Source organism: Sebastes umbrosus, chromosome 1 (genome assembly GCF_015220745.1).
Source record: "Sebastes umbrosus isolate fSebUmb1 chromosome 1, fSebUmb1.pri, whole genome shotgun sequence".
Lineage (NCBI taxonomy): Eukaryota > Metazoa > Chordata > Actinopteri > Perciformes > Sebastidae > Sebastes > Sebastes umbrosus.
The window spans coordinates 14,781,619-14,807,201 of NC_051269.1; the positions used below are offsets into that span (position 1 = coordinate 14,781,619).

Genomic DNA, 25,583 nt, shown 5'->3' on the forward strand with positions numbered 1-25,583 from the left:
GCAGATACAAGGAACCCATCTGGAAGTTGTTTATCACTCCCTTCTTCGCAATATAGATTTGACATTTGTGAAAGGTATAGCACATGCAGTGTATATAACATTCACAGCATCTCCTCCAATCTGAAGATGTCCAGGAAACTATATGAGGCCTGTTTTACCACGAAATGATTGTGTTGCTGAAAGGAAAAGGAAGGAAGGACATTTAAGGGAAACTCCTTAAATAATCCAAACAACTACAATATTTACATTATGAAAATGTAATCTATTTTATTCTGTTCTCTATATGTCCCTGCAGCATTAGGTGAATTCACAGAAAAGCCCAACGGGGTGTCAAGCATTGGCCGAGCATTGAATGTAATCTTGTTTAGTTTTTTGATCGGATAGTTAAAGATTTGATTCAAAATGTTGCCCTTTCATGCCTGCTTGTGTTTAGACAACATATAGACTTTGAGAATTTTGGCTCCTTTATAAAAACTGAAACTCTGTTATCGTATTGACATTTACATCAAACAATTTCAAAAGACACCCAGCTTTATAAAGCAAAAATACATGTAAGACTGTATAATGTCCAGTACAGCGTTACATAATGCATCTAGGGATGTTAATAATTAACCGTTAACCGACATTAAGCATTTTAACCAATTAACTCTATCGGTTAAAATACACTGCAGCTGGCGCACCGCTTCATGCGAGGCAAAAATCTTGTCGGTTAACGGTTAATAATCGGTTAACGAGGGTCGGTTATCGGTTAAGAACATTTTTCAAAATTAGCATCCCTAAATGCATCACATACATGACAAAATCCAAATGTATTCTTTTCTACCAGTTGCTTTCTGTCCAGTGAAGACCTTTAGCTGACAGTCAGGAAACCGGGCGCCCTCTGACCTGCTTCTGTCATCTGGAAAATTTCATATCAGGCCTGATGTTGGTGATGCATCCCAGATGGAAGGACAGAAGCAAAGAGAAGGAGAAATAGATCTAATTCAGATTCCAAAAGCAATGAAACTGGGAAAATGAATGTCATCTTAGCATAACTTAGCTGCTCATAGAGACAAAGAGACTTGTATGATTTATTTGGTTATCCTTTATTATCATATCAGCACTTTGAATATTAAAAGACTTCTCTGCTATGTTCGTACAGCAGATTTATAACTCTTTGTTTGTTCAGTGTCAATTTTACTGCAGCTAAAGAACTTCTTTCATGGATATGGTATAACCAACCAACCAACACAGCAGCATATTGAGCTGACCAACTATTGGGCATTAAACCATCTCTGATGGGCTCCTTTTCAAAGCAGTTCCATAATCTAATTAGGTAACTAAGTATCTATCTAGCCAAGAAAGTACCTAACTATTCACTAACACATTCAATGACGCATTCACTAATGTTTAACTAACTATTAACTAACCATTGAATAACACATTCACGAACACATTCTCTATCTTTTATACAACGGTTCGTATGATATCTTACAAAAAGTTATTCCTCATTCTTTGTGCGTTCTCCTACAAATGTCCAGCAACACGTGTCAATTTGCGCACGTTACATACATACAGTCTTTTCAAAATCAACGGTCGTCCTCACGGGAAACAACTTAGTTAGGTTTAGGCAACAAAACAACTTAGTTAGATTTAGGAAAAGATTGTGGTTTGGGTCAGAATAACTCAGAAGGTGGCGTAACTTAAGTACAGAAGTTACGGGACAAATAAATCAATGTTTCTGGGTGAAAGCCTGGTATTTTTTTTACCCACCCAACCAACCCCGACCTCCTCCCTATGCAGCGTTTGTCGTTCATTTAAACTTCCTGGTTCACAATTACATGGATTAAAATTTACGTATTGATTTCATGGGATGTAAATGAATTACAGTGCATCATTTTCCTTAGCAATAGCTACAAACGGTGTATGAGAACAGCTTGAAAACATAACAATCACAAATTCATGCAGAAATTAAATATATTATTTGCAGACATAAATGAATCTCATATTCAGCTAGATTTAAAGGTGCAGTGTGTAGGATCTGGTGGTATCTAGCGGTGAGGTTGCAGATTGCAACCGAATGTAACTTCTCCCGTGTGCCAAGCATCTAGGAGAACTACATTTGGCCGATGTGAAAAAAGTGAATGGTCCTATCTACAGCCAGTGTTTGGTTTGTCCATTCTGGGCTACTGTAGAAACGTGGCGGCCGGCTCCTTGAAGAGGACCCGCTCCATATGTAGATATAAAAGGCTCCTTCTAAGGTAATGAAAACACAACGATTCTTATTTTCAGGTGATTATACACTAAAGAAAACATACTTATTAATATTATATTCCATTTCTACCAATAGATCCCCCTAAATGTTACACACTGTACCTTTTTAAATCAGCCCATTTGAGTGTGAAGACCCTGTACTTTGTATCTTTATCAGTCAGGAGTGATATGATGACACATTGGTCTAATGTAACGTTTAGCAGGCTGCTTTATGATTCGGAACAATTTAATCCCAAATGTGACCTCCAACCTGCAGCTGCTTCTCCTGCATGTGTCCGCTTCCTCCCAGCTGTCAGCATGTGCACATACTGGATTAGGAAGTGTCTCCTCAGATCACTCAGCACTGAAACATACATGCACCAGCAGCAACTGTCCAACTCTCTTTCTCTCTCAATATAGATATACATACATACACACTACACTGTAGTATTATCTTCTTTATGTAACTCATGTATGTTATGACTTGTTTGGTTATCCTCATGTTTTTGTGTTCAGGCCAAAAATGAATCAAACTACCAAGAATAGACGAAGCTTGTCCTTGCAATGAAACCTCTCTATGATATGATGACGTGCTGTGTTTTTATCATAGATCTCATTCCAACACACACACACACACACACACACAATGCCAGTGTTTTGGCTGTAAACAGAAACTGCTACGTATCCCTGCTGTCTGGACAAAATAACAGAAGATTAAATTTAAACTATGAGGTTTGGGAAACAATGAAATTACTCTTTTGTCTAAGAGTAAAACTATCCTCTGCTATATATCAGTTCGGCTGCTTTTTCAGCATCCCAAACAACGCTCTGGGTTGGAAATCTTAAAAAGAAAGTTTGTACTTTGCCACCACTAGTTGCATGTGGGTCCCATTGCACCAAATTTGCAACATGTAAGCTGTGATTTGTAGTATGAGATATTTTCCTCTCATTCATTTTTACAAGTTTCACTGATAAAATCAAACAACAAACGGACAACATACGAGCTCTGTAGGACTCGCACATTTATATTCAATTTGCAAGCGACTATCATTTGTGATGGCACGTGATGCTGCCACTATTTGTGTTGTTTGCGTAGGCAATGCTCGCAAATCGCTTTTGAGTGATAGATACATTTTTGGGAACCTTATCACAAAGTAATATATGAATTCACCTGCTCAGGTCCATCAGTGCGAACTGAGAGGTAATCGTGACTAGGGGTGTAAGAAAATATTGATACACTTTGGTATCGCAATGTTTTGTGATGTAACGATTCTCAAAAACACCGTATTGACTTCTAATTAATAGTTTACATGCAAAGATGTGTGGCAGACAGTGGTTCATTTTGTGTTGTGGTTTTGTTACAGGGACTGTGATAAATGCAAATGCAGATCCCACTGTTCTGATTGCATAAAAACTTACTTATTTTACTCAGATTTCATGCATATGGTGGTGTGTTCTTTATACTATGACAGCTTTCCCAAAATTAGATTAAAAAAAACGCAATATATCGCCACAATATATTGAACTGTAACTCCTGTATCATGATACATATCATATCATCAGATTCTTGCCAATACACAGCCCTACTTGTGACTTCAGGACTAGTCAACCTTGTTTAAAGTTTATGTAAATTATGCATCAGGTCTATTAATGGTCTTCCTCTGCATGTGAGAGCAGTTATCCCTTGATGTTGTGTCACTTCTCTGTACTGTAATATTGAGAATAACTGAATAGAAGATGACTTGATGCTTTAATGTTTTTCGATTTAAGAGAAACAGGACCTGGCACTGTGGTGATGCAATGTCTTCCAGTTAATGTAATAACAGTCATTCCTAAACTGTTAAATATCAGGTTCCTGACGTCTTTTATGTTATCCTGCTACATAAACCAGCAACTATTCACGCTTCACACAAGGAGACTGATGAATGATAATGGAAAGAATATGAGGAATCCAATAACTTGAGTTATTGCTTTATTACTCCGTACTTTCTATTACATCATCAGCCAGACATATTTAATTCCTTGGGGCGGCTGTGGCTCAGAGGGTAGAGCAGGTCGTCCACCAATCGGAAGGTTGTGTCAATGTGTCCTTGAGCAAGACACTTAACCCCAAATTGCTTCTGAAGGCATAGCCATTAGGTGTGTGAATATTTACATTAGATCCTGATTGGCAAAGTTGGCACCTTGCATGGCAGCCTCTGCCATCAGTGTATGAATGTGTGTGTGAATAGGTGAATGCTGACATGTAATGTAAAGCGCTTTGAGTGGTCGGAAGACTAATAGCGCTATATAAATGCAAGTCTATTTACCATTTATGAGGTGGCAATAGGCTAGTCAAACGGCAGAAAGTTAATCTGCAACATTTTTGTGATTTCATTAATTGTTTAAGTAATTTTTTAAGCTAAAATGCAAAAAAATCCACTGGTTCCAGCTCCTGAAATGTGAAAATTTGCTGGTTTTCTTACGTCAGTAAATTGAATATCTTTGGGATTTTGACCGTTGGTCGGACAAAAAATATAATTTTTGCCTCTGAGAGGCTGCAATGGGCATTAAACTGAATTTTCTGACATTTTATAGACCAATTAATTAATAATTAATTAATTACCAAATGAATATACTAACAATTAATTGATAAAACAAGAAAATAATTGGCAGATTATTCAATAATAAAAATGATTGTTAGTTGCAGCCATATTCATTTTAATTTTAGAAGACATTACATTATCCAGCAATGAAAAGAAGGAAAGAGAAGAGGAAGGAATACAGACAATATAATTCACCTGCATTGTTTAAATGTAAGAGGAAATGTTCTAAGGACATACTTTTTATGATTATTTTTTTCTTATTAAACTCTATTACCATTATTTTCTCTTTATAAATAGAGTTCACGCTGTTTTACCTACAACTGTTAAAAAGTTATGAATTGGAGGTTATGAACTCAGTAATGACATAATTAATGTAGTAAATAAAGTATAGAAAATGACTGCATTACCAGCTTAACAATAACTATATCTGTACTGTATGTGGCTCTAATGGACTGTTATGTTTATACAGCCAATATGTATTGATTATTGATCTTTTGATATGAACATAGTTTTTTACTCTGTCTCTTTTTAAGCAGACTTAATAGTCTTTGTCTGCCAAAGACGTTGGCACGCTGCCACCTAAAGGTCGGGATGTGTCAGCACAGGACCTACAGTAATTTGTGTTAAAAGTAGCTTTTTCAGGGCATCCCGGTGACCTATAGGTTAAAGGTGTTGACCATGAACTGCCTGTCTTGGGTTTGAATCCGGCCGGTGGCCTCAGTTGCATGTCATTTCTGGGACATTCATGCATGTCATGCTGTCACATCTCTACTGTCAATTCTCAAATCGAGGCATAAAAAAGTTGCAATTCCATTGCATTGTGACACAGTGTGGCAGTAGTTTGTGATGCTTTTTTTTAGGGCTATCAAAGTTAACAAGATAATAACGCGTTAATGCAAATTTGTTTTAACGCCACTAATTTCTTTAATGCGTTAATACAATCGATCTTCCGGAGGTTGTAGCGGGCTCAGTTTTAAAGCTAGAGTGAAGATAGTGGCATCATATGAAACTAGAAAACCTGAAAAATTATTATATCATAGTAGCTTGTCATGAAGGAGGTTAAATAACGCTCCAAACTTGGGATACATTTTGGCTAAAACTGGCATGGCCATTTTCAAAGGGGCCCCTTGACCTCTGACCTCCAGATATGTGAATTAAAATGGGTTCTATGGGTACCCACGAGTCTCCCCTTTACAGACATGCCCACTTTATGATAATCACATGCAGTTTGGGGCAAGTCATAGTCAAGTCAGCACACTGACACACTGACAGCTGTGGTTGCCTGTTGGGCTTGAGTTTGCCATGTTATGATTTGAGGATATCTTTTAAGCTAAGTGCAGTACCTGTGAGGGTTTCTGGACAATATTTGTCATTGTTTTGTGTTGTTAAATGATCCAATAATAAATATACACATACATTTGCATAGATACTTGACAAATATCCCTGTAAGGTACATTTTGAACAGATAACAAATGTGTGAATCATTTGCGATGAATCACGATTAATCATGGACAATCGTGCGATTAATCGCGATTAAATATTTTAATCGATTGAAAGCCCTTAGTGGCAGAGAGACAGTTTTGAGTCAAACATGCTCACATTACACATCAGTCTAATTTAATATTTTTTTTGGCTTTTCACATTTTTAAAAACTCTAATTGTATAAATTTTAGGCATTTTATTATAATGGCAACTAATTAAGGTTATAGACGTTCAGAGATATGGAACATACAGTATATCCTTTGAGCAAGAATTAAAAACAATCTACAGTAGCTGTATTTTGATGCCCTGCTTGAATAATATCTCCCACAATGAAGCTAATTTGTGAGGGAGTTTGATGTGTGGGTTTTTAGCTCCAAACTGAGTTAGTCATAGTCTTTTTGAGTCATCCAGTCCTTCCGTGTGAAGAAGACACGAGCCAGACAACCACTAATGATGGATAACAAGCTGTGAATGATCGGTGTCACTTTTATGGCCAGGAATGACCTGACAGTGAAACACCTGGTTAAATACATGAAAGTGTTGAAGTGTGTCAGAAACGTAACTCCCCTTAGACTTTGTGCATCATTTTATGTTGCAACATTTAGATGTTGTTTTTACTTGTCCTTTGCTAAGCTTTGTGTTGGTCATATAATGTGGCATCATTTTGGGACTACAGTTTGGATTCTGTTTCACACTGAAAATAATAATAAAAAGTTCAGATTGTGTTAAACTTTTTTCAATACATTACATGCATTTTTTTTTTATAAACTTATAGGGATAAATAGGAGTATACACAAATTCTTATTTTACCAACACAAACCTGTCCTGCCTTGTCAGTGTTTGTGTATATTTTTTTTGTTATTATAAATCTGGAAAATAAAATGTTGGAACAAAATAATTAAATTTTTACCAAAAAACTCCCTGTGCTAAACAATCATAAACTTACTGTGCTAAATATTACTCTTGACATAGTGTCCAAATGTAATGAATGATGCCAATGTCTAATAATGTATGTAAATAGAAATTATTATCTTGAAAAAGTAGCATTCCAGCATGCTAGTTATTGAGACACATTGTTGTTGGATGTAATCACTGATTAACTCTCCCTTTGACCTTAATGTTTGAATAGCTAGGGACCCAGTAGTGACAATAAAATAAAAGCTTGTGTAATGTGTTTATTTCAGATTGCCCTGTACCCTAGACAAAATATGAATTGTGTATCATGCTGCCATCTAGTGAGACGTCTACATAAGTGCAGATACTGTTGGACCATATAGTTGTGACTGTGTACTACTTTCAAGGATGTAACTTTATATCGACTGGTTCCTAATGTGCAGTGGTAGAGGAACTATTTAGATCATTTACTTAAGTACAAATTCGTAGTTATTAGTACCACACTCTAAAAATACTCCATTATAAGTAAAAGTCTTGTGTTGAAAATGTTATTCAGTGGTGTGACTGGCGGACTATGCAAAGGATGTTTAGTGAAGTTGACGAAGCTATCAAAAGAAACAGATTTGTCTCTGCTTATGAAAGTATTAGAAAACGCCTTGTTTTTGAGGATATTTCGACTGGTCTGCAAACTGCTCTCCTTCCTGCCATGTGTAGACCGAAAATCATCAGACATGTCGACTACTAATAACAAATGGTAGGTTGTGTGTATTCCTTTACAATTATATATTGTGTGTATATTTTATTCTCGTTTTTAAATACAAATGTTGATGTTTTTTAGATGTCAAACTGTGCACCTGGGTCGATGAGGAGACGCAATATGGATTTTCAGAAAGTATCCTGTCGGCCACCCCGATTGTAATAGACTTGACTGGCCCCAAGATGAAATTGCTGTGGATGGACCTGTGGAGCTGATGTCCACACCAGCTGTGATAGGCTTAACTGGATCTCAAGGTGAACTAGCTGTGGGTGAACATTTTGCTACATGCCCAGCTAGCCCTCATGAGGAACCGCGCCTATCCAAAAAGGGTCTGGATGTGATAAAAGACTTTTTGAGGAGATGTCTCAAGGATGCTGCATGGGAGGTGGCCAAAAAAACAGTGTAACGGCTGTGAAATTGACCATCCAAGCCAGCTCCAACACACATGTTTATTTAACCACTATGAGGTCTTGGACAGTTATTATGCAGAAATATGTGACAGTGTTCTACACTACTCTGGGAACTGCACTACAGCACCTTTTGTTGCGAATTACATATAGTGTGCATTCAGAGGAGAAACTTCTCGGTGCAGCTGAAATCACGAAGCTGGAACTGTATGAAGAATTTTCTCATGTAAAAGATCAGTAGGACATTGAATTAGAGGAGCCCGTGCACGAGTATGAGTCACACATGCGCCATGCATATAATATATGGCTTGTCAGAAAATTAGCAGTATCAAAAAGTATGACTTACATGTTCATTTATTGTGTGCCCTCCAAGCCATATAAAAAAATCATAGCATCATATGTTGAAAAAAAACATGGTATAGTATGTAGCGTAAAAGTCATAGTATAGTATGCCATTTTTATATTTTACTGTTATGGCCACAGAATCTCTTTCCATTTCCCTACCCTCATATTTTGAGTGTAATGCATTTTCCAAGAAAAACACAAACAAACGCACAAAAAAACAAAGACAAATATGAATTTGACTGACAACATTATTTTTATTTGTTTTTATTAAACAATATAAAACATATTATCGTTATTATGAATTATTTTGGCTATGATAATTGCCCCAATAGTATGATAGTATGTTGAATAAAAAGTCAAAAAATAGTCATAGTATAGTATGTCGGAAAAAAAAACATGGCATAGTATGTAAAAAAAAAGGTCATAATATAGTATGTCAAAAAAAAAGTCATAGTATAGTATGTTGAATGAAATGTCATAGTATAGTGTGTCAAAAAAGTCATATTATAGTGTGTCAAAGAAGTCATAGTATAGTGTGTCAAAAAAAAGTAATAGTATAATATGTAAAAAAAAAAAAGTCATTGTATATTATGTCGAAAAAAAAGTCCTACTAAAGTATGTTGAAAAAGTCATAGTTTAGTACGTTGAAAGAAAATTCATAGTATAGTATGTCGCAAAAAATTCATAGTATAGTATGTCGGAAATAGGCGAAAAAAGTCATGGTATAGTGTGTCGAAAAAGAATTGTAGTATAGTATGTTGAAAAAAAGTCAGCATACAGTAGTATGTAAAAAAAAAAAAGTCTGTTATAGTATGTCGAAAAAATCACGGCATAATTCTGTCATAAAAAAGTCATGGTATAGTATGTAAAAAAAAAAAATTATATTGTATGTCTAAAAAAGTCACCGTATAGTAGTAATAATAATAATAATAATAATAACTTGGATTTATATAGGGCTTTGCTAGGAACCCCGGCCAGAACTCCATTGCAGTAGTCCAAACGGGAGGTGACGAAAGCATGGATGAGGGTTTCTGCCACGGAGTCGGAGAGTGATTGCCGGAGACGAGAGATGTTTTTTAGATGGAAGAAAGCGGATTTGGTGGGATAACCTGATGTGAGACTGGAATGAGAGAGTTGGGTTCCAGGATGACACCCAGGTTGCGGACTTCTGAGGATGGGGAGAAAGAACAGCCGTCAACGTCCAGGTGTAGATCTCCAACCTTCCAGAGCAGGGCCTTGGGAGCCACAACCATGAGCTCGGTTTTGTTGCTGTTGAGTTTTAGGAAGTTAGATGACATCCAGATTTTTATTGCATGCAGGCAGTTTACAAATGACTGTGGGGGGGAGCTGGGTGGATGGTTTGGTGCTAAGATACAGTTGTGTGTCGTCAGCATATGAGTGAAAGCTGAGACCGTGGTAGGGGATGATCTGACCAAGGGGGAGCATGTAGATGGTGAAGAGGAGGGGTCCCAGCACAGAGCCTTGAGGTACACCATGGTTGAATGGGGTGGAACTGGAGTCTCTGATGGTGACAAACTGTTTTCTGTTTGTGAGGTAGTATATCTATAAGGAAAAAAAAAAAAAGCAATAAAATATGTCGAAAAATGTAAAAAAATGTATTATTCATCAGTCATATATCATTACAAACGGAATGAAAGCTTTCTGGATTGCAGTGTAAAGCAGGTGTAAAGCAGCTCTCATCTACATGTAGCAGACTGATGGATAACAAAAGCAGCCTCAGAGGTGTAGCAGATTCTAGCAGCACCCTCTCTCTTTGACACTATACACTGCTTTCCCAGCTGTCATATCCCCAGCTATGGTCTCTACCAGCTGGCACATGAACACTTCCACATTCAATTTAGGAAATATATTTACAATTTACCCATACCATACTTCTATATACAAAATACACATGATTATTGCTTAATACAAATGAACTAAAACGCATAATCAATTGAAGAAATTCTAAACAATAGCAAATTTAACGAAGAACACTCTACCCACTCACCTCTCTCTTCCTTGACTACTTACGTAACAAGGTAACTGACATCAGCTTGAGTTCTGTGGCTACATTCTCAGGTGTGCACTTCATGAAAACACGCCCCCGGAAGTAGACCTCAAAGAGAGTGATTAGTAGTTCCCCAAAATAAAAGCAACAACATAACAAACATGAACTTCCTGTATTAGTCTGTTTTGTCACATTTTACACAGTCAATGTGTATGTGTGTGTCTTTTTCACCTGAGTGAGGGGGATGCTTTCCAGCTCCCTCAAACTTCTCACCCATTCCGGCAGGCTCGCCAACCACGTTGCGAGACAAGAAGTCAGCCACAGTGTTCTGGATGGAGAACTGGTATGGTTGAAGCGGAGTCAACGCTGAAGCGGTAGCAGCTTCCTGCAAGAGCCCCCTGTCACCTGACAGTATCCCAAGAGTGTCCCTGACACCTGACAGTGTCCTTGACACCCCAAGGTGTGCCGACTGCATACCTGACACCCAACAGTGTTCCGATTCCTGACACATCCCAAATCCCGACAGCATGCCGCACAACATAAAAAAGTCACAGTACAGTATGTCATAAAAAAACCCCCAAAACAATACATTGTAGTAGTATAGTATCATAGTATAGTGTGTCATAAAATAACATAAAAAAATAATCACGGTATACGTCATAAAAATGTAAAAGAAAAAAAGAAATCATGATATACTAGTTACATTCCACCACCTCTAATGTGGGACATAATGTTGCAACAAAAAACCTGAAATAATAGTTTTCAGGGCTAGTACAGTATTGTACAGAACTCTACAGTACATATGATGTCTATGTGAAGCAGATATATAGTAGTTTAAGGGTATCTACTCCTTTACTCATCGAAGATTTGTGGACTTTTAAAGCACAGGCTAAACACCCTGAAATGTTTCTTTTTCCATTAAATTATTATTTTTTAGGAGGTCGGGGACAGTGCCTGTGGAAACCAGGGCCTGGGTGGTGGTGCCCATTCTTAAAAAGGGGGACCTTTTTATACATGCAAACGTTTCCACGTCAGTGACAGGAGCGAGAAGAAAGACGACACTCGATTGCTGTGGCAGATTTTAATTCTCATCTGACACTTCATAGCTGTTATAACAAATAAACTGACAGAATACGGTAAACAGCAAACAGACAGAAAAGCTCAGTTCAAAAGAATAAAAAGATAAGAAACTACACAAACAGCAATGCCAAGACTTTTAAAAAATTGACCCCCACAATGCCTTTTGAAGTCAAGTGAATCATATAATGACAACGAGTAATCATCAGTGAGAGAAGTGCTTTCTGTTGTTGAAGCATGGTGGTGATCTATGATACGGCAAAAAGCCTTAATGTGTAGATACTGTGTAAACCAAGATCCAAGCTATGAACACCACGACGGAGTGGACGCTCGTTATTTTCAGCATTAACAGTGAGAGGAAAAATGATCTATAGGGTTTGTAATTTTTTTATATAGCAGCATTAAGTGTACTACTACTTTGTTGTTCTTACAGAGGATGGAAAAGTGACCCTTTTGGCACAAATACGTTCACCTCCGTTTTAAAATGAGAACAAAATGCAGGAATGCAACACAAAGTATACCGATACAGCCAAAACAATTTCACTTGGTGCTTCATGATCGAAAAAACACTACAGTTTAATCATAGTTTCCACTTTAGCAAAAAAACAATAAAAACAAATAAACACATTGTTTATTTGATACAGATAACCAGAGCACACTTGGCAAGTAGTCACAAACTATTCCAAACACCAGGCCGTCTATCAACTTCAAATGAACAACAATGTGCAGCGGAAAATAAATAATATATGAGTGCAGGAGTAAGGCCATAAACCAGACCAAATCTTCATCCTCCATCATCTGTAACCGCTTATTCTATTTAGGGTCGCGGATGGGCTGGAGCCGATCCCAGCTGACATTGGGCGAAAGGCGGGGTACACCCTGGAGAGGTCGCCAGACTATCACAGGGCTGACACATAGAGACAGACAACCATTCACACTCACATTCACACCTACGGGCAATTTAGAGTCAACAATTAACCTGCATGTCTTTGGACTGTGGGAGGAAGCCTGAGAACTCTGAGAAAACCCAAACTAACACGGGGAGAACATGCAAACTCCACACAGAAGGGCTCCGAGCCGGATTAGAACAAATCTTTTTGGAATAATTTTCCATCATTTTGTTGCATCACTTCTGCCATCTTGTGATCATCTTTGAGACTATCATGATTGAGCTGCTTATTAATCACCTATTCTTGAGCTTTAAAGTTCTTAATTGACCTTGGAAATGGTTTGATAGAACAGAGCCAGTTCAAGGTCCTCTTAATGCCTTTTGCTGAGGCTTTCAACCACATCACATGGTCTTCATCAGTGCAGGCTCTGCATGCGCTGTAGCTGTTATTTAATTCAACAGCACTTTTAGTACTTCTTATCCATGTTGACTTAAAAAGAAAAGCACATTTTATGCATGTCAACATATCCGTCTCCATGACAACTTAGCAAAAGCTAATTTGTTAATGAAAGACAGTGCTATACAGTTAAAAGCTCTGGAAAAGCTAGAAAAGAGGACCTTGAGTTGGGATTATTCTGTCAAACTGGTATTCCTATGTATTCTCATTTACTTGCTTTCTTTAAAACATGTAAACTTAAAAGTTTTAAAGTACATTTAAAACTTAGAAACTGTCACAATTATTTAAAAAGGAAAAGATATTTTCAAGTTCTCATGAACACGCTGTAGTCAGCTGTGAAACAGCATCTCTTCATTGATAGTTTAACTCAAGACATAAATGGTACAACTGAAGTCAACCAATGTTGTTTTTTTCTGCTTTGTTAGAATTTATTCAAAGAAAAAGAGAGAGAGAGAGAAGATGACAAAATACAATTTTCATCCAAAAGAAGAGCAACTGGATTTCCCAAAAACATTTTTACATTTGCATATTGTACCCTTGTTCTCTCCTTTTTAAAGCTCTACAAATAATCAGCTTTCATGTAGCTTTTTAGTTTCAGTTTTAGTTTGAAAAATCTGGGTTGAACATGAATTGGCCTCCTTCCTGTAATGTTCTAGGACTGGTTGCTTGATATGAAAGTGGTGCTCAACCTTTTTGGTATTCAATGCCTAAAATGCCCACTCATGCTCACAATGAATACGCACATTATCATTTTCTCGTCTCCCTCTCAGCCCACGACACTCGGCGAGTAGAGGCAGCATAACAGCTGCAACTTTTAATTATTCCACAGGGACAAAAACCACCAATCACATTTATATAAACTGGATATCATTTCATTACTGGAAATAGTCTATATTTTCCTCAACAAATCCAATGAAAACACCAAAATCAACAATGAATCAATCCTACTTACAAGTATTGTCTGGGCAGCCAAAGCCTATGTGCAGTAGACCTCCATAACAACACATCAGTAAGCTTCACTGAATGACATGTTCTTTCATTACAGTGAACACGGGCACTGCAGTTTATTTCTCATATACGCCGTCCTGCTGCTGTTACTTGAACTCAAATATGTATTCATCCGCGGCTGAAAATAGTCCTAAATAACTGCACTATTACTCCTGTTTGAGTAACGTTTGCTAGAAACTGCAATGGCCATGTGTTGCTAAGCTGTTTTAAAAAAACTGTTTTGTGATGCCTTTCTATAATTTGTGTCTTCAGTAGGAACAAATGGGCTTGGGTCTTGGGTGCGAAAATCAGAAAGTTTTGAGAGACAGACTAACACAGACGGCTGGTTTTGTTCTTTTCATGTTAGTGGTTGACAAAAAAAAAAAAAAAAAAAATAGAATAACACCGGCCTTGTCCTTTAATCATAAACCTTCACTTGAAAGTCATTTTGTGGTCATCTGGAGGGTTTTTACTTTCAAGCTGAGACCCACTGCTCTGTCTCATCTCAGTATGAAAGCCTGTACAGTAAGTCATGAAGACAGTGTCAGGTCAGCCTCACTCCCTGCAATCCATCTCCAGTCAGACATTTAAACACGAAGCAACTAAAAAGCACAGTTTGGTTTGATTCTTTGACACAATGAATAGATACAATTTTCCAACAAAAAAAAACACTCTTTGCAGTCTCAAACCCATCAAACTCACATTTCAGCGATATGATATTAGCAGCATCGTCGGTACCGTGACTTTTCAAATGATGCTGTAAAGAAAAGCTAAAAGTTCAATTGTTTTTTTCCCTCAAAATACTTAAGACAAACGACACATAACACAAACGAGACCAATTAAATTCAAGTAAAGACACTCAACACTTCGTCTTTCTTCAAACACATTTAAAGTCGACAAAATATCCGTTTCACTATTTCACTGTGAATTCACTTTAAATTTACTGTGAAATTGTGGTACGTCGAACAGCATCTGCTGATGTACGGATATGCTAATTGCACAATGTCTTTCAATCTTTTCCACAGCACTTGCTGTAAAACACCTGTACTGCTGTTAGAAACTATTATAAATGCAGCGACTCTGTCCGTATCTACAGTACATACACGACATGACGAGTGCGTGATTCTCGGTTCACATTATCTACAATCCTCTACCTCAGTTATGGCTCCTCATCATCTGTCTTCTTTTAAACTCCTCTGGAGTACAGCGCTCTTCCTGCTGACCCTTTGATACGGGACATGGTGCGTCCATAAAGGTAGTGTGACCTGCTTTGCCTCCTCCTCCTCCTCCTCTTCTTGTTCTTCTTCTTCCTCCTTTCTTTCCTCCTGCTGAGCTGAGTTACATCTGTCGTCCAGAGAGTCACAGAGCAGAGACTTTTACAATGTTGCTGCCAGCTGAGCTTGTTGTGGTCTGGATGCTTGGAGGAGGGTGACCTGGAGGTGGCGGCGGCCTCCTCTGTGGGGGCCCGCGGAGACCATCGCTATCAGGGGCCAGAGCGGGGGGCGATGGGAGGCTGATGATCGCCGTGGTAATCCGGCTGCCTTTGCTGTTGATCCAGCCACTTTCATTGGTTTTCTGGTTGAGGTTCAAACGACTAGAGAAAAAGGAAAAACACCGAAACTATGTACAAATTTCGAATGTTCATCTATCCAGGCCATGTGCAGAGTGCATAGAGTAATGTTTGAGTTACCACTGTCTACAAGATGAAGTACATAACAGGCATACTTCTTCACCCAGACTATTCCACGAACACGTCACATTTGAGCCATTAATTAATAATTGAAAAACAAATATTCAACATACCTATATGATAAGAAAGTGAACCATTTTGTGTGAAATTTTATATTACTGTGTCATAGTTTTAATTAACATATCATGAACTGTTATTATTAATAAAGTTGCTAGGTTTACTTTTTTATTTTAAAAGTAAATAGTTGTATAGTAGTATGCAAGTTCAGGCAACATATCATTAGCTAATAAATCTAATTTAATATGAAAATTGAGACAGAGACGAAGACTATGTAAAAATATGAACAGATGATATTGTACAAGGTTTCTACAGTCGCCCCCACCCCCCCCCCCCCCCCCCCCCCCCCCTCCTATTGATTGTTCTGGAAATAACACACTTTTTACCCGTTTACCCCCTCCAAAAAAGGAAGTGAATGTAATTTTCTCTGAATGCACAGAGAGGTGTGCTGACGTGTGTCTTATACAGGGATGTTGTTTTAATTTCATTCATCATCTCCTTAATTAAAGGAGGGTAGACAAGCAGATGTTGCCTATCCTCTGACGTTCATTGAGTTAACTCACTATTCCACAGTAACCATCTTAGGGGATTTTTCTCAGAAATTGTGAGTCAAAAAAAAAAATACAGTTTAATATCCAGAGTTAGGATGTTGTTTCTGAAAAAAACTACTATAAGGTTTTCAAATGTGACTTTTAAATGCTTTGGAGGTCTGCAGTTAACCTTGCACAGCATTCTTGCGTTGTCACGTGAGAATCGCGGGATCAAAATGTTGCACGAAAATCCATCTTGTCAGGCTTCAAGTAATGTGTTAGTGTCCGGCAAACCAGACAACGGACCAATCAGCGTCCTCTGAGGAGCTACTGGTAGCTAGGGGTGTGGCTTATGTGTGTGAGATCTGAGACCAGTTAGCGCAAATGTTGCAATAGCATAAATTATATCAGAACTGGCGAGTACTTCTTCATTGAAAGAAGAGCAAAGTACGGAACTAGTTTCGCTTTGGTTAGTTTGATTGACAGAAGGTTCATCCAATCACCTGCCAAGTGTTTTTTGAAAAGTGCCTGCCCTTTTTCAAACAGTTTCCAATGACGGTTTCTCAGATGGTTATGTGTAAAAAAAACATCTGACAGGGTCAGGTTAGGCGAACAGAGGATACTGGATCTCAAAACCTTGGCACATAAAAGCAAAACAATCTACATGGATCTACCCCTGAACTTACACTTTAAGTGGAAATGTTGTGAGCAGCTAAATTGTAAACTCTTTGCCCCTCACAAAGTTGTTAGAATTCAGCGAACAACCTGGATGCAAAGCCTCCCCCCTTCCCTCTGCTGCTGCTGTGTGTTTCTGCTCTCCTTTAGTTTTACCTGGCGGTGTGTAACGGTTGGCCAGCACACTGTATGTGGATGGCACTGAGCTCCTGCAGGGGGCCCTGGTGTGTTGCGATGGGATGGCTGGAGGGCAGGCTGGCGTTGGGCAGAGGAGTGTTTCTCTTTGCCCTGCGGCAACAGCAGGTACCCACAGAGCTGTCGTGGCTGGATATAGAGGGGCTGCGTGACGGGTAGGTCTGTAACGCCGACTCTAAACAGTTCTGCTCAAACATCTGCACGTCCACAAACTCATGAGCCTGGAGAGAAGAAACAGGATGGTGGTTTAAATACACAGGGAGGGTTTGGTGCAGAGAGGAGACAGACTATGAAGTAAATAAAAGACGATGCCTTAGTGATATTATTTCTAATTTTACAAATAAATACACTAAAGAAATGATTATAATAATAAACTAAGAGTACATTAAAAAACTTAGTATATTTGCTGAATGGAGAGTGGATCCAGTGTCACTGTTCTATACAAATCTATGTATTTTGACGCAAAAACCTTTTGCAAAACAGCAGCTCTTAAAAGAGTACACTGAATCACAGAACGTCCATATCATTCAAATCACTGTGCAGACTTGGGATCAATCTCTACTTTCACAAAATCTCCACTGAAACTTATCAAACTGCTATGTAAACAATTGAGGCATTTTTGCCAAGAATTTGTGTCTTGCATCCAACTGATGTCGAGGCAAGGATTAGACGAGAAGGAAAACATTACTGTCACGGCGATAGACATCTCTGACAGCAATGAAACTACCTGGAGACTCTCTTGGATGTGCTCTGGAGGATTTGGGAGCTACCGGGAAAATCAGTGTCAAGTACAAGCTTCTGATGAAGCAACTTTGGGAGTGGTAGGAAATGTCACTCAACCCGCAAAAATATGGTGAAGGCTCTTTTATTGACACTGACAAGAGCAATGTGTATCGTGCAGTGGGTGAAAGGTTTGACTTCACACCAACACAGTATGTGCAGTGATTAGGCTGATGGCATACAGGTGTGTATCTCAGACAATCGATACAGGATAAAATAAATGAAAATATATACACGGTATATATATATATACACAAAATACAGTGGAAAAAAAAACACATTATATGAGTTATTAATAAAAAAATAAGGAAATACCCATAATCATAACATTTTTGCGCGTTGACTGTGCAGTTTCCAGAGGTGGGATGTAACTAAATACATTTACTCAAGTATTGTACATTGTACTGTACAAATTTGAGGTACTTAAGTATTTTCTTCTCATGCCACTTTATAATTTGACTACAATTCAGAGGGAAATTATTGTACTCTTTACTCCACTACAATTATGTGACAGCTTTAGTTACTAGTTCATTTAAAGATTAAGATTTAAGGTTTTTGCACACAAACATATAAAAATGTACAAGTAAAGCTGAAACCATTATCGAGTAATTCTTTGACAGAAAATTAACGGGCAACTATTTTAATAATTGTTTAGTCATGCAAAAATCACAGTTTCATGGTTCCAGCTTCTCAAATATGAGTATTTGCTGCATTTCCTTTTTTTTTAATTATTCTAATAATTAGAATTTATTTTTAATAATGTTGAGGTTTGGACTATTGGTTGGACAAAACAAAGCATTGTGAAGGTGTCACTTTGGGCTCTGCGGGCATTTATTGAATTTTAACAAACCAAACAATCAATCGATTAATCGAGAAAATAATAAGCAGATTAATTCATAATGAAAATAATCATTAGTTGCAGTCATTTATATGAAATAGTTAAAGTTAGCTCTACCTCAACCAACTCAAATGTAAAATGATGCTTTTATATTAATGTACGCATAATAATAATCTAATGATATAATAGTATAACTGTCATATGAGTCATTTTTCTTTTAATACTTTGAGTATGTTTTCTGATTTTACTTACATACATTTATCTAAGTTAAATGTTCAATGCAGGACTTTTACCTGTAACTGAGTATTTTTAGAGGTTGGTATTAGTATTTTTACTTATGTGAAGGATCTGAGTACTTCCTTTACCACTGGCAGTTTCTATACAAACACTTGTGGTTAATTTTTTTTTTATTCTGCGTTTATCTTGCAGTTGCCAGCACCTCTGACCCGGCAGTACTGTACATGTTGTGCGCAAAGCTTTTTTTTTTGTCTTTTTTTCCTCTGGTATAAAACGTTATTATCATGATTCAATACTTAAATGACAATTACCATATCATTTCAACCTCATTAATGTAGGTGAATCAAAGATAGAGAAGTGTTGGAGTGTACTCACAGTGGTTTTCTCCAGACAGTTCAGTAGGTGGTGGTGTTGGCTCTCTAACAGAGAGATGGACTTAGCCAGCTTCTGCTCATCCTCTTCTGTATCCTTAGTAAGACACACAGACAAACACACACACACAAAATTGATGAATGTTGACAAATTACATTGTTGGTGCATCCTCGTCACTCATTAAAGCCTCTAACTCTGTGCAGAAAATGACTCTTTGATATGAACTTTGTCATCAGTAATTAAAAGTCAGATGTGATACTTTGGTTCTGCTTCGTGTCTCCCATTTTAAACTGGGCTATCTTGGTTCGTGCTCATTGATTCCACTCTCATTTCCATTATGAGCAGGTAGCCAACAACTCCTGCTGTTTGCTTTTAAATAACTTACTAGCAAATTAGTTACATAACGGACCACATTTCTGCTCGGTGTGAATTGATCCCTCAGCCTTGGCAAGTGCTTTGTTTAAAATTAATTGTCTCTATTGTGCATCTTTTGTGCCATTAATACTGTAATTGCCTTTAGTTTGGTTCCTTGTGTAAGCAAGCTGAAAAAATAACTCCCCCTTTGAATTTACTGAACTAATAAAATCCAAAAGCGGTGTTGTTGCCAGCTCTCTTACTTAATTATCTAAGTAGGTACCACTGAGCGCCATGTGATGCTCCAGGCAGCTGAACAGTTATTGATGTATGAAGCATCAGATAGAGGAAAAACAGAAGAGTTGAGAAAAACAGAAACTTATGGAACCATTTTTTTGGTATTTCTCCAAACGGGACTTGGTTTCAAAGCTCCGGCTCCAATATAGCTTAGTCTCAAAGTAATCACAATTGCCAAAAAACATGAAAACTGAAAACAAATTAATTCCCTCCCCACGGCGCACATTGTTACTCAAAGGATTTAGGTGGGTGGCGATCCAGCCCAAGGACTCTCATTCAGATTCCAGACACATGAACAATACAGTGATGTGGGCATGAGAAAACTACGCCTTCTGATGTCTTAATGTGTGGATCAGCCCTGTGGCAGAGGCTCTGTTAGATACATCGTATAGCTAGAGATTGAGACCTGTGGCAAGGTTCAAGGGTATTTTCATGTAACGGAAGAAGCTCATTGATAGAATCCATCTGAAATGTGTTATCCTCACTGAGGAAGTTTCTCTTCATATCTTGTATTACATCTTAAGTGAAGAGAGGAAGTCAGCTTACTCAACTGATGGAGAATGCTCTTTAATTTCTCCTAACGCTGTGAGTAGGAGAAGGTGATATGGATAAAATGTATCATATATATGTCATTTTATACTCCATTATAGATAAACATTGTGGCATAGACACATTTCTGAAATTTCAAGTTTATATTATAGACATAATTACCTGATGGGACTGTCTCTTTTTGGCTCAACCAGTTATTAATACCTGACAAATCAAGGTACCTCATCAAATAGCCTGTATCCAGAACCGTATCATGCATGATTATTTCCCAGAGCTCGGACATTTTAGTCACAGATCCGCCATCTTTGATTTTTACATGGCTTGTATTGACTTAAAGGGACTGTTTGTAACTTTTTACACGTATAAATCTACCGGGTCGGGATCCCATGCGCGCTCGCATATGCGAGCGCGCATGGGATCCACCTCTAGACGTAAGGCTCCACCTCTAGACGTGAACGCTCGCACACTCCACACTGCAGAAGAGTTAGTAGCTCTGAGAATATCTAGTGAATGTACAGTGGACGTTTGTGCAGAAATAAATGCTGCAGCTCCTCCAGACCAATAGAGGTTTCCCGTGTCTCGTGAAGTGACGGGGCTCCGCAGCGAGAAACGTTATTGTCTCCGACCGGGTGCCGGTGTCTCCCTGCGGGCGCAGTCGGGAGACGATAACGTTACTCTTCCTGCTTCAGCCCCGGCACCGACCTGCTTTTCCTGCTTCAGCCTCGGAGTCTGAAGCAGGGAGAGTCAACACTAGGATCAGCATCTATTCATGGAGAGACCTTCGTCTGGTCAGCTAACATTACTGCCAAGCAGGTGAAATAAAGAGTGATATTGTGGTTTTAGCTGACGTGTGTCGCCTCACTGTTTTGAGCGATGCTCGTTCAGGTATATTTAGAGCAAGCAAGCGCGAGCCCGATGCTGACTTTTGTTGACTTAACGGCCACAGGTGTCGCTGTTAACAAGCATTTCTGAAAGTTACAAACAGTCCCTTTAAATGGAGGAGACTTTTCTCACCAGACAAGTTGAATCACTGGAAAAAAAACAAAAAAACAGCGATATGAGCAGTGATCGGGTGATAACCACGAGGGCAAATTGGAATAAATCCTGTCACTCTAAAGTGAAAAATGAAAATTAAATTAACAGCACATAAAGGGATAGAGCTGTAAGGTCTTTCTATGCAAGGTTATAATAAAACTTGACAGGATTATCAATAAATCACCCTCTATGATAATTAGCCTGTGATCTGGGTAACAAATAAATGTCTGTCAGAAAATTGAAAAGCCTTCAGGGAAAACTGAAAAAGACCAGCAGACCAGAACTTCTAATCTAACTATAGGTTGAGAGAGTCACTTTGTCATATATCCCCACTCACTCCCACCCCAGACCCACGCAGCGCTACTGACTGACTGACAGCAGTGACACCACCGTAATTTGATGCGGCAGGACTCTGGCAGCCTCATCAAACACACGCAGAGGGATGTGGGTCGCTCAGCACTCACAGATGGCATTTATATGATAATTCTAACCACTTCCAGACACCCATGAGCTTTCGCACTGGACTCGATTAGATCCAAATGCATTTTAGTAACCATCTGCAAGGAGGGGAGTGTGTCACTGAAAGCAAGAGTGATGGACTGGATGGGAAGGATATAGGCAATTTGCTCATGCATTACCAAACACATTTTTCCATGGCGTTGACGAGAATAAAATAAAAAGGGCTGAGTAAAAAATGGAGGAGAACATGGTGGTGGAGGCTTACATTAAAAAGTTGAAAGTTGGTTGATGTCTGCAAGTAGTGGAGATAAAGAGAAAGACGTGATTTAAATTAATAGTTGGACATTTTAAGAAATATGCTTATTTGCTTTCTTGCAGAGAGTTAGATGAGAAGACCAATCCCTTGTGTCTGTGTGTTAAGTACAGTATGGAGCAAGAGCCAGGAGGAGGTTAGCTTAGCTTAGCATAAAAACTAAAAGCGGGAGGAAACAGCTAGCCTGGCTCTGTTCAGAGTTCAAAATACTCTAAAGTTAATATCTAAAATCAAATACATTTGAATCCATACACAAACTGAAATATAAAAATGATAAGTTATGGTTTGAAGGGGAGTTACATGCTGTATCTTTTGGTAGAGACCTCCTCGTTGCTTGGCAATTTCATGGTAACCTCAGGTAACTCCCCGTAAAACTACAACTTGTCACTTTTATATTTGTGTATAATTAATAACAAATGAGATATAATGAGTTAATTAGTGAGCTAGCTATATACACACACACATGTATGTATATATTTATTATTGGAAATCGATTAACAACACAAAACAATTACAACTATTGTCCAGAAACCCTCACAGGTACTGCATTTAGCATAAAAAATATGATCAAATCATAACATGGCAAACTGCAGCCCAACAGGCAACAACAGCTGTCAGTGTGTCAGTGTGCTGACTTGACTATGACTTGCCCCAAACAGCATGTGATTATCATAAAGTGGGCATGTCTGTAAAGGGGAGACTCGTGGGTACCCATAGAACCCATTTTCATTCACATATCTTGAGGTCAGAGGTCAAGAGACCCCTTTGAAAATGGACATGACAGTTTTTCCTCGCAAAAAATTTAGCGTAACTTTGGAGTCTAGTTATTTAGCCTCCTTCGCGACAAGCTACTGTGACACCAATGGATTCTTTAGGTTTTCTAGTTTCCTATGATGCTAGTATCTTCACTCTAACTTTAGAACTGTTGGACAATATATTGATATCGGAAGTTTTATACTCCCTATTATCGGTAACGGCCCCAAAAATCCAGGTCCTGCTCTACTTTAAATAATGCTAATGTTGCTCGGTGTCTGCTGCTGATGTGTAAATATGCAACTATTTGCTCACAACGTCACCATATATCAACTTTCTAAGTGTTGTGTTTACAACTTGTTTTCGCTACCCCTGAGTCGCCACAAAAATCAATTATTGCAGGTTTAAAGTATGGCGGTGACAAAAGACAAGAATGTAACAACACTGCAGTTGTCTATAATCATAGAGAGGAGGACAGACAGAAACAGTCTGCACCTTTTGTAGGAACAGGAGTCTGGGTGAGTGTGGGATTTAAGTGTCCTCCGCTTCCTCATTGTTCACATCTGCAATTTTGAAGTTTACTTCAGCCTCTCTTTTTAATGCACTAACCATCTAATTATCACCAAGAGTGACACAACAAGCAATGAAAGTAAAAACAACCTCTGTTGTCTGACTTTGCCAGTTTTACAGACGGGGATTAAATTAAGTCTAGGACTGAAAGACAACTAAAGAAAGTGCTTTGTGAGATTACACTGATAACGCCCGCATGGGGGATTATAGGCATAACTCCTCTGCTATCACCTCTGCCCTCTAAAACAACCACAATGTGATGACTCCAACTTCTGCTGCTCTTGTATAGCTTCTAAATGACTTCTAAATTGTCCTTTGCTTAATTATAGCAGTAATTGTTTGTCATTTTGAGTGTGTAGATGTTTGTGTGTGTGTGTTTACTGCAGATGGGAAATTGCAGTGAACTGAAATAATTAGTAGAAGGGTGTTTGACAAATAACAATATGATTAATCTCTCATACTGAATTACAATCTGATGACATTTCGTGTCATTTTTAATGAACACATTTGAAATCACTTCCCAGTAATCATGACGCCCACTTTGTTGTTGGTGTTTGTTGGCATTCAGAGGGTCAGAGGTTATTCTCACCGTCAGTTCCAGCAGTTCGTTGAGCAGTCCGTTGCGTTTGCTGTGCATGAAGGCGTTGGCGCTGCCGGACTTGGATATTCTTATCCTGGCCAGTCTGGCTTTCTGGGCGTGGGAAGAAGAGAAGAGGTCACAGCATCAGACAGGGTGGGCGGGAGGTCACAGAAAATGACTAATGCAGTGTTTAATGGTGAGAATCTGCCAACTCATCACACAAGCTCTGTAGTAATTTCCACAGCTACTAATGTACTGCTTTTACAACCACAATATCAGAGTGTTTTTACAAAGAAGTTCTTTATGTATGAGAACAGAACTCTACTCATCAACATACACTGGCCAAAAGTATGTGGACGGGATTCACTCGTAACTATTTTGCTTATCGGTTTATCGTTAAAGTTATTTTTCTAGCAAAAGCACATACAGTATGTTATAAAAAAAACAAACATTCTCTGATCCTCTGGTTCCAACTTGTCCAACGTGAATGTTTGTTGCGTTTTGTTGTCTTATGTTTTAGGAAACTGAATATCTTGTGATGGATTTTTTTTATCTCTATTTTTGACATTTTACATACAAAATAACCAATTGATTAATTGTCAAAGACAAAAGAAATATAAAAAAAAATAATTGCAAAGAAAGATTAATTGATCGTAAAAGTAATTGTTAGTTGCAGCCCTCATGAGAACAAGGTATCAGATTTATTATACAATGGAAAAAAGCAGATTTTCCTTCAAAAACTCACTGAGACAAAAAGCAGATGAATCTCACATAGATGTAATTAGATGTGATTTAATACTGTTTTTGTTTTCATTGAATTATTTTTTTTCATTGTTTACCCCTTCATCCGTAGAGTCAGTCTTTGTATTTCCTGATGCTATTATTGGATTTGTTCTGCCTGTTCTCATTATTCTAAATTGCCGTTTATTTCTATCCACTCCAGTAAAGGCCAACAACCACTTTGTGGAAGCTAATGAGGATCCGAATAAAAACAATGAAGAACGCCTCCAAAAGATTTTAGTTTCATCCTTTCAAAATAGGATAATGAAGATTCAACCTAAACAACAAATCATCAGAAAAAGAATAAGAAATATATAACCACAAACTGAAGCAAAGCCCACCTGCTGATGTAGTCTGTCAGCAACTGAGACGCAACCAGTGGACGGTTTACTGCATTAG

General features: G+C 38.2%; 1 protein-coding gene across 1 annotated transcript in view; it reads right to left on the bottom strand.

Moving 5' to 3' along the window:
• Nucleotides 1-11,776: 11,776 nt before the first annotated feature.
• The window catches only part of LOC119495701 (potassium voltage-gated channel subfamily D member 3-like), a 111,327-nt gene continuing 97,520 nt past the window's right edge, over nucleotides 11,777-25,583 (bottom strand). Inside the window, exons 4-7 of the mRNA XM_037782433.1 lie at nucleotides 24,414-24,515; nucleotides 19,498-19,590; nucleotides 17,229-17,488; nucleotides 11,777-15,714 (exon numbers count right to left, since the gene is read on the bottom strand). Of these exons, the coding sequence (XP_037638361.1) occupies nucleotides 15,480-15,714; nucleotides 17,229-17,488; nucleotides 19,498-19,590; nucleotides 24,414-24,515 (690 nt within the window). The 3' untranslated portion in view covers nucleotides 11,777-15,479. The remainder of the gene's footprint in view (nucleotides 15,715-17,228; nucleotides 17,489-19,497; nucleotides 19,591-24,413; nucleotides 24,516-25,583) is intronic.